General features: G+C 31.5%; 1 protein-coding gene across 1 annotated transcript; it reads left to right on the top strand.

Annotated features, from left to right (window-relative positions):
• The first annotated feature begins 7,370 nt into the window (after positions 1-7,370).
• On the top strand, positions 7,371-11,093 carry LOC133676432 (disease resistance RPP13-like protein 4). The gene is made up of 2 exons (XM_062098076.1): positions 7,371-7,592; positions 8,117-11,093. Exon 2 carries the CDS (start codon positions 8,186-8,188, stop codon positions 10,748-10,750), a length of 2,565 nt encoding a protein of 854 aa, XP_061954060.1. The 5' UTR covers positions 7,371-7,592; positions 8,117-8,185; the 3' UTR covers positions 10,751-11,093.
• Positions 11,094-12,452: the final 1,359 nt, after the last annotated feature.

The raw sequence follows: 12,452 nt of genomic DNA, 5'->3' as shown, positions 1-12,452 counted from the left end.
ATCAAATTTATTCTTTAATTTTTTTTATTTTTTTTAATTTTATGCCTTAGAACTTGATTTTATTTAATTTTTATATTAATTTTGATCCTTATTCTTTTTATTGTTATTTATTTTTCTTTTATTCTTTTGTTAATTGAAGTTTATTAAATATCAAACTTAGTCTTCGTTCTTTTGATTGTTATTTATTTTATTTAAAATAATTTATAAAATTTAATTTTTTTTTTAATTTTATCATCATTCAACTTTTTTATTTATCAGATTTAATCCATATTCTTTCAATAAATTTGAAAATAAAATAAAAACATTAATAAATTATTTTCCAGCACATCTTACATGACATGACCAAACACTAAAAAATATTTTTCAATTCATTTTTCATAACATTACTAAACATTAAAAATAATTCAGTTTCTAAAATTTCACTTTATATATAAACAACTTTTCAAAAAAAATTATTGTATTGTATTGCGACTAAAGAAGAAGACATTTTTTCGAAAGTTAAAGCACTGAAAGTTGCTAAAGAAGTGTCAAAATAAGCTGCAATTTCCAACATTGATAAAATTATTATTAAATCCCACTAAGATCTTCTAATATTTAAGATAAAAGTAGACAATCGACCAGACTATATATGGGATAAGAAGTGTATTTAAGCAAGAAATGAAACTAATAAATTTAACGCATTGATGGATTAAATGAGACTCAACCATGTTTGCATTTGCTATTTTTTTTCCTTTTTACTAAATAAATTACTAATACAATGTTTTCAAGCTATACTTTTCAAAATAGTTAAGGTCAAGTCATGAAATGAATTGATTTTGTGACGTTATCAGAAAAATAATAATGTATATGATTGAACCCATGGAATCTTTAAAATTTAAGGTCAAGTCTTTGTTCATGTAATTCAGCATCTTTTGTTAATCTTTTGCATTTAATAAAGCTAAAGCACCAGTATGAAGGCCAAAAGCTGATAGCTTACCCTCCATTTCTTGGGTCCAATCAGAAAGTGAACATTGAGAAGTAAAAATGCACTTTAAAATTTATGGTCAAGTCTATTTTTTTTAGAATAAGTCGATAATATTTGCTGTTCAACTATTATGGTCAAGTCTTTGTTCACGTAATTCAGCATCTTTTGTTAACATTATGTCGATCTTTTGCATTGTCAAGCAGAGAAAAATTAATAAAGCTAAAGCACCACCACAAGTTGATAGATTACTTTGTTTGATTGGTAATGTACTTAGGTGTTGTTTAAACTATATTTTATTTTAAACAAAAATTAATATAGCCTTCTGCGCTTGTAATAGCTCAACCATTTTGTATTCAGAATATATTATTTATGCTATTCTCACATGAAATGTCTTGGCTGTGAAATTTTTTAAAATAGAACAATATAAAGTTAGAGTAAAATTGTGTACATTATAATATTTGAACAGCATATTTTCATGATTATTATACAATCGTTAAGGAACACGGTTTTTAAGATGGAAAGGGGATCATTTTATTAATTAGCAATGCAATAATAGTTTTTTCAACAATATAAAAGTTCACAAATTACAGTAGGTGCCAAAAGATTATAAATCCAAATTTCTTTGCAAGTTCCTGCTGCTCCTACTGTCCCGTAGTCCTCACTGGATTGCTTTTGTTGTTTTGCAACTCAATAATCAAATATATCATGTTAAGATAGAGAAGATGGACCATTTACATTTACCCAATTGCTGGTAAAGAGCATTCTGTCAAGTAATAATTTGTGTCCATGTTAAGCATCTTTTGTTTCCATTGTCGAGTAATACTAATAACCACCGTCAGTCCAGGTAATGATTAAAAATTTACTCGATTTTCTTTAAAAATTTTAAAAAAAATTATTTTAAAAATACAAAAATACTTTTTTGTCTTCATGCATATGATTAGATTTTAAAATTTGCATGCATGCTTTATATGAAAAATAAAAATTACATCTTCATTGTACTTTAAAAAATACAAAAAACTTATTTAATAAATATCACAACAAATTTATGGTTATCCATTAGGATTTGACTAAAATTTCAAATAAAAATCTTTTTTATTTTCTTTCTTGTTAGGATAGTTAAGTTTTAACATGATAAGATAAAAATTTCATTACCGATAAAGACTTTTCTTAAACTTTAAACAGACTTTTTTTTAGGCTTTAAAATGATTATGTTTTAACTTGATGAGATAAGAGTCTTCTTAATGAGAAGAACTTTTCTCTAGATCTTGAAAAGATTAACGAATAAAAACACGAGTTAGAACAAATAACATAGGAACTTACCATAAGTAAGGTGAACTATGAGAGATACATCTTTCATTTACACAATCAATCTCCCTATCCAGACTCTCATAGACCATTAGATTTTCTAATGACCATAATACTAAGTTGTGACTCTTTTTTTTTTTGATAAAATATAAGAATTCCTTGTACTTTCCGCACTAATTACCCATTACACATTGCTATTATCAAAAAATATATCACTATAAACTTAAAAGTTTAAAGTTTTAGTAATAATTTTATATTATTGGATAATACATCTTTTCAAGTGAACATTTAATTTAATTTTGTTTTGTATTAAATTTTTTTATTGAATTGATTTTTTAATATTGACAAAATAATAATAATAATAATAATAATAATAATAATAATGTAAATGATTGGAACCATGGAATCTGAAGTAATATTAATGTAAATGATTGGAACCATGGAATCTGAAGTAATAATGCATCTTTAAAATTTATGGTCAAGTCTTTGTTCGTGTTCAGCATCTTTTGTTTCCATTCTGTCGATGTATTGCTTTCATTATGTCGATCTTTTCCATTGTCGAGCAGAGAAAGATTAATAAAGCTAAAGCACCAGTATGAAGGCCAAAAGCTGATAGCTTACCCTCCATTTCTTGGCTCCAATCAGAAAGTGAACATTCAGAAGAAATAATGCATCTTTAAAATTTATGGTCAAGTCTTTGTCCATGTTCAGCACAAAAACCATTAATTAGCAATGTAATAATAATTTTATTTTAATCATATAACAATACATTACGGAACAGTTGATTGATTTTTCTTACAATATAACACAACAAATCATAGAGTATAGTGTAGCAAAGTTTACTTAGTTAACCACATATACAATCAAGAATCATGTTTGGTCAATTCTGAGAGGTGTAACTCAACGGTTAGATTATGGATTTGCTTTTTAAATATCATCATTTAGAGTGTCACAAATCTCAGGGCCATTAAAAGCTTATCTGGTCGTTAAGTACTTTAAAGCTGCAAAGAATTAGTCAGGATGTATGTATATTGGCTCATATACCCATGATTATATATATAAAAAACATGTTTGGTCATTTCTTGATAGATCACATATAATAAAGAATCATGTTTGGTCATTTCTTGATAGATATCTAGAAATTAATTTCACATCAATTTTACTTTTCCTTTAATTTGGATAGACTAACCTTTTATCTTCTAAAAAGTACTTTTATCAAAGTAGCAAACGTACAATCAACAAGTTTTATTTTCAACAATATAAAAGTTCACAAATTACAGTAGGGGCCACAAGATTATAATCACACGGTTTTTATTTCAGAAATTATGAATCCAAATTTCTTTGTAAGTTCCTGCTACTCCTACTGTCCCATAGTCCTCACTAGATTGTTTTTATTGTTTTGCAACTTAATAATCAAACATACCATGTTAAGATAGAGGAGATGGACTGATGCGAACCCTAGTGAAATTTAATTGAATTTGTGACTCCAAGATCAATCAAATCCAAGTTTGTTGAGATTTGAATGAGCTTATCACAATGGAACACTTGCTTCAAGACAACAAGACTATAAATCAACTCGATCTAAACGCCTACACCTGGAGACGACCAAAAAAAGTATAAATTCATAACAAAGAATGGTCAATTCTTTGAAGAGTTGAAAGTTCAATCAAGAACCAAGAATAAGCAACCAAAAGTCGGCTATAATCCTGAAAATATCATCAAAAGTCTGCCCTAAAATTATTCCTAAAGAGTATTTAAACTCCAAGTCAGAACCCTAGTTTCCCTAATGGGTCTCACATAAGCCCAATTTAAATAATAATCAACCCAAGCTAAAACTAGCCAAAACTAATTAAAATAAACAAGTCTAAGACCCAAATAAAATGTCTCCTCTCAAAATAAATAAAGTTTGATAGCCCAACTAATTAAAGAAGACAAGTTTGTTGTTTCCGCATTCTGTTTAGTAGCAGCAAAAACCCAACTTAAAATGGATGGTTCTCTCTCATTTTAATGAATTTGAAGGCGTTCCATATATCGTTGGAAAGGTATGAAAGTCTAGTTTCTAGCTCAACTGAAATCACATCACAATTTGATCTGTAGCTCCAGTTATGATGAAAAGAGTAATGGAAGGTGAAACTGTCTGAATCTAGTCTTTTTCTCCTAATCCTTGTGTAATGATCTTGGTTCCACCAATAAGCCCCTTTTGAACATGAATCAAATTAATCAAGACTTGCTCTTTATTATTACAAATCCTCTTAAAGTCCATCTTAGCTCATGTCTCGAAGAAGTCCATTGAAAGCTTCATTGAACTTCTTAACCCTAAGCTTAGTAACTGGACCAACTGGAACCTCCAATGGATCTTTTGATGGTTGGATCGCATCATGGACCATTTACATTACCTCATTGCTGGCTCTATTTCATAGTATACCCTACATTTCTTGGGTCCAATCAGAAAGTGAACATTGAGAAGAAATAATGCATCTTTAAAATTTATGGTCAAGTCTTTGTTCATATAATTCAGCATCTTTTGTTTCCATTGTCAAGTAATAATAATAACCACCGTCAGTCCAGGTAAAGAGCATTCTGTGATACTGCTTTGAAAACCAAAAATTGAATGTTATTTATTTATTTTTGAAAAAAAAAAGGGGGAGAAGGGGTTAAAGGATTGTGGATATAAATATCTATCATGCTGTCCAAATTTCATTGGATCTACTTTCGTATAAAAAACAAACGAACCAGAACTTTCATGTGGATATAATTTCACCTCAAATATAGCCTTCTGCACTTGTAATAGCTCAACCATTTTGTATTCAGAATATGTTATTTATGCTATTCTCTAATGGAAAGTCTTGGCTAAGAAATTTTTGGAAGTAAAATTGTCATATCCCACATCAGCGGGTGAGGGATTGATAGCTGATCTTATTAAAAGTGCTAGTTACTAATTTGTTATACATGTTTTGGGGCAATATGCTCAGATGTGGGCTCGCTTCACCAAGAACAAAACCGTGAGGATGGTAAGGCCTAAAGGGGACAATATATGGCAAGTTGGGACGGGCTGTTATAGCTATGGTGTTAGTGCTACATTCAATGCTGTTGATCTCTCTTTCTTTTATGTAGGTAATGATTCGAGGTCAAATCCTTTTGAAGAGAGAGGGAATGATGTGATCCAAGCAACACCAAAGGATCCATTGCAGGTTCCAGTTGGTCTAGTGACAAAGCTTAAGGTTAAAAGATTCAAAGAGGCTTTTAATGGATTTCTTCGAGATACATGAGCTAAAGAGAACTTGAAGAGGGTAATAAATAATAAAGAGCAAGCCTTGATTAATCTGATTCATGTTCAAGAAGGACTTGTTAGTGGAACCAAGGCCATAACTCAAGGATTGGGATACAAAGAATCAAATCAGACAATTTGACATTTCTTTACTAATTTGATCATAATTGGAGCTCCAAGTCACATTTTGATGCGATTCTAGTTGGGTTGGAAACTAGAATTCCATACATTTTCGATGATAAAAGAAACACATTCTAATTTATTAAAACAAGAGAGAACCATTCATTTGAAGTTGGGTTTTGGTGCTACTAGTAGATTACGAGAAAAACTAATATGGTCTTATTTTAATTAGTTGGGCTATTGATATATATCTTTGTTTTGGGCGACAACACTTGTTTAAGTTTCGAATTTGTTTATTTTATTTATTTTAATTAGTTTGGGCTAGTTTAACTTCGTTTGGGTATTATTTAAATTGGATTTATGTGCGTCTCATTAGAAAAACTAGGGTTGCTTAGCTTTCTAGAATAAGTACTCTTTTTTTGTGAAGAATATTTTTTTAAAAAAGAGATTGTTGCATAATAAAAATATTGTCTCTCATGGTTTTTGATTGAACTTCAACTCTTCAAATAATTGGCAAATCTTTACTAGTGATTTTATACTTTTGTTGCTTGTCTCAATGTGTAGGCGTTGTGATTGGGTGGTTTATAGTCTTGTTGTCTTAGAGCAAGTCTTTCATTGTAATAAACTTGAGTAAGATAAATTTTGGGTTCGTGAATTCCATCAAGTTCAGCTATGGTTCATATCAATACTAGGTAGTGACTTCTATTCTTTTGGTTTCATTGATAAAGAAAAATAATTCCTTATTCTTTCACCCACACCCTTTCATGCTAAATCTTGTTTTGAAAGGATAATCATCGCAACACCGTACACGTACAATATAACATTTGACTGAATAGATTTTTTTCTCTTAATAAAACAAAAAAACGACAATTGGTTACTTTTTATTTTTATTAGAAAATATAAAGGAAGCTTTCGAGTTGTGGCCTTCATTCTGATGCTTTAGCTTTACTAATCTTTCCCTACTTGATGATGCAAAAGATTCGACATAATTGAAACAAAAGATGCTGAAAATGAACAAAGACTTGACCACAAGTTCTAAAGATGCATTATTACTTCTCAATATTTACATTCTGCGGGTCCAGTCATTGGACCCAAGAAATATAGAGTTAGCTATCAACTTGTGGCCTTCGTACTGATGCATTACCAAGGCATATTACCTTTATTGAAACACGAAAACTATAGGAGTAAAAAACAATTCAATGTGAGCCATTATTAATGGTCAGGTTGGTATTAATGGACTCTCATCGTCAGGGTTGGTGGAACACTACAAATCATCCTTGTGAAGTCTCCAGACATTCCTTCGCAAAATGTTTGGCCTTCTACTAGATCAATTTTTGCATCGTTTAGTTGGAATTTTTTTTTTTCCAATGAAGGAGTTTTAGTGATTTTTGTTAATTTAATATGCTCTTAATTAATCTGTTAATTATACATGATATTATTATATTCATATAAATATATATTTATTATTAATAAAGATTTAATTTTTCTTAAATATTCATATAATATTAAATTAATGAATTTAAAGTAAAAATAAATTTTATAAAATAAAAATACTTTATAAAAAAATTTATGAAGTTATTATATTTATAAAATTTTTATTGCATAGAAAAGAACGGTACTATATTTTTTATGTGCTTTCCTTTCCTTGCCTTTGGTTGGAACTCGTACTTGTTCTTTTATTCACACCAATCACTTCTATAAATTAGCAACATTAATTAATTGGCCCTATAATTGAATCACCTGCATTCCTACACAACTTCTACAAGTATACCGAAACCAGCTGTTCCCTCGTTCAATTTTCTGATATCCCATTAGCTTCTTTTGTCTCCTTTCTTTCACTTCTATTCTCCTGTTTGCAATTATTCAAGCCACATCTAACAAATCTATCTATCATCAGAATCTCTCACTTGGAAGCATCTGTTTTACCACACTTCGGTAAGTAATCTTCTATTTATTATGTTCTTAAATTATTTAGAAAATAATTGGATGAGTTCTGGAAGATGTTAGCTAATATTGTCACAGATGATTTATCTTTGCTTTATAAATCTTCTATTTTTATCATTATAAGGTTTTAGAGGAAGGAAAACACTTGCATAAACAAGTACCAAATTAATCATCACGCTGAAAATTAATTAATGAGAGGATAAAATAATACAATATTATATTCACTTCATTTTGGCAATGGTTTAGCCATTGTTGAATTCAAACTCTTCTGCTCAAAATTAGTAAAAGCGTTTCTTACATAAAATCAGCGAAACCCATAATCATATACGGAATAATAGCAAGACATCATGAATGCTTATCTCCGAGTAATGGGTAGAGGCTTAGACTTTGACATATGATCCTATTAGGATTTTCTGCTAGTTCGCTTGTGTTGCTATTTTGCATGGATCAATACTTTTGGGGGTTTGTTCTCTGCTCCCTCTAATTTCTAGCCTTGTGGGATTATCTAATTGCAGGGAATTTAATACATTTTCTGATTATCAAGTCAGACTTGTGAATCTCTCTCATATCATCAGAACAAGCAAATGGCGGTGGAAACTGTTCTTATTGAATACCTGGGAGATCAAGTGTTTAGCGCTCTCATGAATCAAGCTCAATTTGCAATTGACTTCAAAAATCAATTTCAAGCTTTGAAGACACAACTCGACCTCGTCAAAGCCTTTCTTGCTGACACAAATAACCTCAAAATGAAGAAGGAAACTCTCAAGACGAGCTTGATCAAGCTGAGAGATCTGGTTTACGAAGCAGATGACATATTGACAGATTGCGTTCTTAGATATGATTATCAGAAAGATGGATCCTGCTCCAAATACACACCTGATGAATTTTTCTTCAGGTGTCGAATGGGGAGGCAATTGATGGACTTGAACTCACGCATGGGCAAGATGGGGAGTGACTTGAGCGCATATTTAACTCCACAACATCTTCTATCATTGGGAGACCACACTTACCGACCTAAGGTATTTACCTCTCAGGATTTTGAGCCATCTGAGGTTATTGGACTGGAAGAAGATATAGAAATGCTAAAACGATGGATTTTTAGTGCAAGTGGAGTACTCCAAAGAATTGGCATTGTGGGAATGGGGGGCTTAGGTAAAACCACCATTGCACAAAAGTTTTTTGAAGATAGGGCGGTCGCTGGCTGCTTTGATAAAAAAATCTGGGTGTCCGTTTCTCAGGATTTCAGTGATGAAAGGATAATCAAGAGCATATTGGTGCAGTTAGGAGAGAATCCCTCCCCGGTGTCTGATCTAGGCCAAATGTTGCATGTTATCAACCAATCACTTCAAGGTCAGAGTTGCCTCATTGTCATGGATGATGTTTGGAGCTTCAATCAAGAATTGTGGGGTAAGCTATGTTCTGCTATTCAAAAAACAGAAAAGAGAAGTTGTGTCATGATCACAACAAGAAATGAAGATGTGGCAACCCATATGGGAGTTGAAAGTTCACGAATTCACCACCCAAAAGTTCTTGATGAGAAGGACAGCTGGTCATTGTTCTGCAACTTTGCCTTCCAGGAGACCAAGGGAAAATGTTCTAATAGCCAATTTGAAAAAGTAGGCAAAGAAATTGTGGGGAAATGTGGGGGGCTCCCTCTTGCAATTAAGACAATAGCAGCCTTTCTTGCAACAGAAGTTCACAACCTTGGCAAGTGGAAAGACATTCTTGATCACTTCCATGAATTGACTACCAGGAAGCAAAATAGCTCAGTTAAGACTTCTCTGCAATTGAGCTACGATGCACTCCCTACACATCTGAAGCAATTTCTTCTATGCTTCTCAATTTATCCTGAAGATTCCGTGATTCAAGCTGAGCAATTAGTGCATTGGTGGGTTGGAGAGGGCTTCATCCAGAGAACAGAGCACTCAAAAACCGCAGAGGACTTGGGATATGAATATTTGACAGATCTAGTCAGAAGATGCCTTGTAGAAGTTGTGGAGAGGCGTGGCTATGATGGAAGAGTCTACAGCTGTAAGATGCATGATTTGGTTCGTGATTTAACAACAATGTTTGCTGAAGATGAGATGTTGTGTAGCTTTGAAGCAGGCAAGCAGAAATTGTCACCTGATTCACGATGGCTGGGCCTGACGAGTGAAATGAGCACAGTAACATTAAAGCATTGTTCAAAGCTCAGGGCATTGCTATTAATGGCCAGCAGTCAAGGTCAATTTCCTTTCAGTAAGAACCAAATGGTGTCACTTGACTCTCTCAGGGTATTGGATCTCTCTCGAATTAGGTTAGATAGCACTTCCATGGAGAAGCTCTTGAGCTGGATTTTTTCGCTCCAACGCCTAGCATATCTAAATCTCAGTGGAGCTGTAGGTCTTAAAGAAATGCCATCTTCAATCCGAAAACTTCGTAATCTCCATCTTTTGATATTAGCCGAATGCAGTGATTTAACTAAACTGCATCCATCAATCTCTTATTTGAAGAATCTCATAGTCCTGGACTGTGGATCTTGTGGTCTCCAATACCTACCCCAAGGAATTGGAAACCTCTCTCAACTTCAAGAACTATCAGGTTTCAGGGTGGTACGTCAAGCCACACCACAAAGTTGTCATCTCCTAGAGCTAAAACAACTGGTCCAACTAAGAGTACTTCGAATGAACCTCAGCGATGAGAGCGAAATCACTGAAAGTGAAGGGGAGCTCTTATCAAAGCTTGTGAAACTTAGGGTTCTAGCCATCAACACTGAAGATTGTAAAGATAGAACTATCCTAGAGATGCTAGATCGTCTACACCCTCCTCCATACCTCAAGGAATTGTATCTTAGGCGCTACCGTCACAAAAGTTTGCCTAAATGGATTAATCCAACGAAGCTTTCTGTTCTGCAATATCTCTGCCTTGAGAAAGGAGATCTCAAAAGCATCAATCCAAGTGCTCATTCCGAGGAAGAGATCAGTGCCTTCTCTTGGAACTGCCTTGAGGGTTTGTGTTTGAAGTTCTTGCCATTCTTGGATGAAGACTGGACTGACTTACAGAAGACCATGCAGTCAATACGTTATGTTGAGGTTAGCAATTGTTTCAATTTGAAAAATTTCCCATGTCCGGTTGACAAGCCAGGGATCTGGAGGAAGGTTGAAGATTAAGGAATCAAGTCCGTGAATAAAGAAGCATATCTTCACCTCCTTGAAAATCCAAGGGATTCATATTGATTGGTAAGTGAAGACAATGATCCCTCCATTTGTTGCATAATATCTAAGTTATTTCACTTTCCCTATGTGTATAATGTCATTGGTCTGTAATACTGTTTAAATTATCTACACACTTTGTAGTTTATATAGTAGAATTTTGAGTGTGACTTCAACCCATGCGTGTGAGCTCGGATCAGGCTTGGGTTCTGGCTCCGGGTTATAGGCTTGAGTTTGTTTTTTGTCAACTTATTATGTACTAGAATTTGGATTTATTATAAATTAATTATCTGCCCCTAAATATATTTTTTTCAGCCCATTTATGTGTATTTAGGCCATGACGACAAGACCTTTTTTTTTTAATCTTCTGAACTGTGTTTTCAAAGGTAAAAACTGTTATGTTCTTATTTCTTTTTACGACGGATAATTAAAGTTAAACGATGAGAATTTATTCCGTAATTATCACAATTATTTTTTCATCAATTTTAATTCTAAAAACCAGTACAGATATGAGTTGTTTAATATATTTAGGGTGCTTTTGTTTAGCATAAAATATTTTATTGATAAAAATATAATATTTTACGTGTAACATGTTTTCATGTAAAATGTTTTATATATAAAATATTTTTTAATATTTGATTTAAAAAATATTTTACATGTAAAATATTTTTTAATGGTGATTCTCAGAATTTAACTTTTAACCTTTTATTTTTATACATTTCAAATAAAAATATTACATCCAAAAAATATTTATTTTCAGAAAATTTAATCAATTTTAATCATTTTATTATTTTGGTTATTTTTATTAATTGTTTTATGTAGTTAGAAATAATCATAAAAGAAAAATACATAGTGGGGAATTGAAATTAGACCAGTAATTAATAATAGTAATAGTAAAAGGTTATAGCTGCTTTTATATCCCCAATCCTTTAATCACTTCTCAGTATTTTAAGATTTAAACATTGATTTTTTTTTTTATGAAATCTCAAGTTTGAATGTTATGATATCTAAATATATACGTAAAAGGTTATAGTTGCTTTAAGCTTCTATCAATTCCTTACTTAAAAACTTTGTTTCAATGTTATTAATAATATTTGATGATCCAACGAATTCAATAATCAAAATATATTATTGAATAGCCAGTGCCATTAAGCTATGATGAACTAGAAAAAAAAAAATTAAGTCTTTAATTACATATAATAAAAGAAAAGAAGATAAGTAACATGCTACAAGTACAAAATTTAATGACCGTCTAATTTGTCCAATTTCTTATACCAACACAGTGCTACAATATAAAAAAATTATTATAAACTTAATTAAAAATTTAAATTGCTAGGTGATGTTTTAATAATAATTTTATATTATTATTATTATTTAATTTATTTTTAAATGAATATTTTTTTAGTATGAAACTTATTTAAATTTATCTTTATATTATTTAATATTAAATTTAAGTTGTTTAATTGTTTTTTTATGTTATCTTAAAATTAATAACATAAGTGATTGGACTCACGGAATCTGAACATTGGGAGGTAATAATGCGTCTTTAAAAGTTATGGTTAAGTCTTTGTTCATGTTCTGCATCTTCTGTTTCAATTATGTCGATTTTTTTGCATCATCAAGCGGAGAAAGATTAATAAAACCGAGGCATCAGTACGAC

This window comes from Populus nigra, chromosome 17, assembly GCF_951802175.1.
Source record: "Populus nigra chromosome 17, ddPopNigr1.1, whole genome shotgun sequence".
NCBI classification, from domain to species: domain Eukaryota; kingdom Viridiplantae; phylum Streptophyta; class Magnoliopsida; order Malpighiales; family Salicaceae; genus Populus; species Populus nigra.
This window is presented reverse-complemented; position numbering and strand designations above follow the sequence as displayed.

Excerpts from the sequence above, each read along its gene's own strand:
- LOC133676432 (XM_062098076.1), top strand. The coding sequence starts at position 8,186 with ATGGCGGTGGAAACTGTTCTTATTGAATACCTGGGAGATCAAGTGTTT.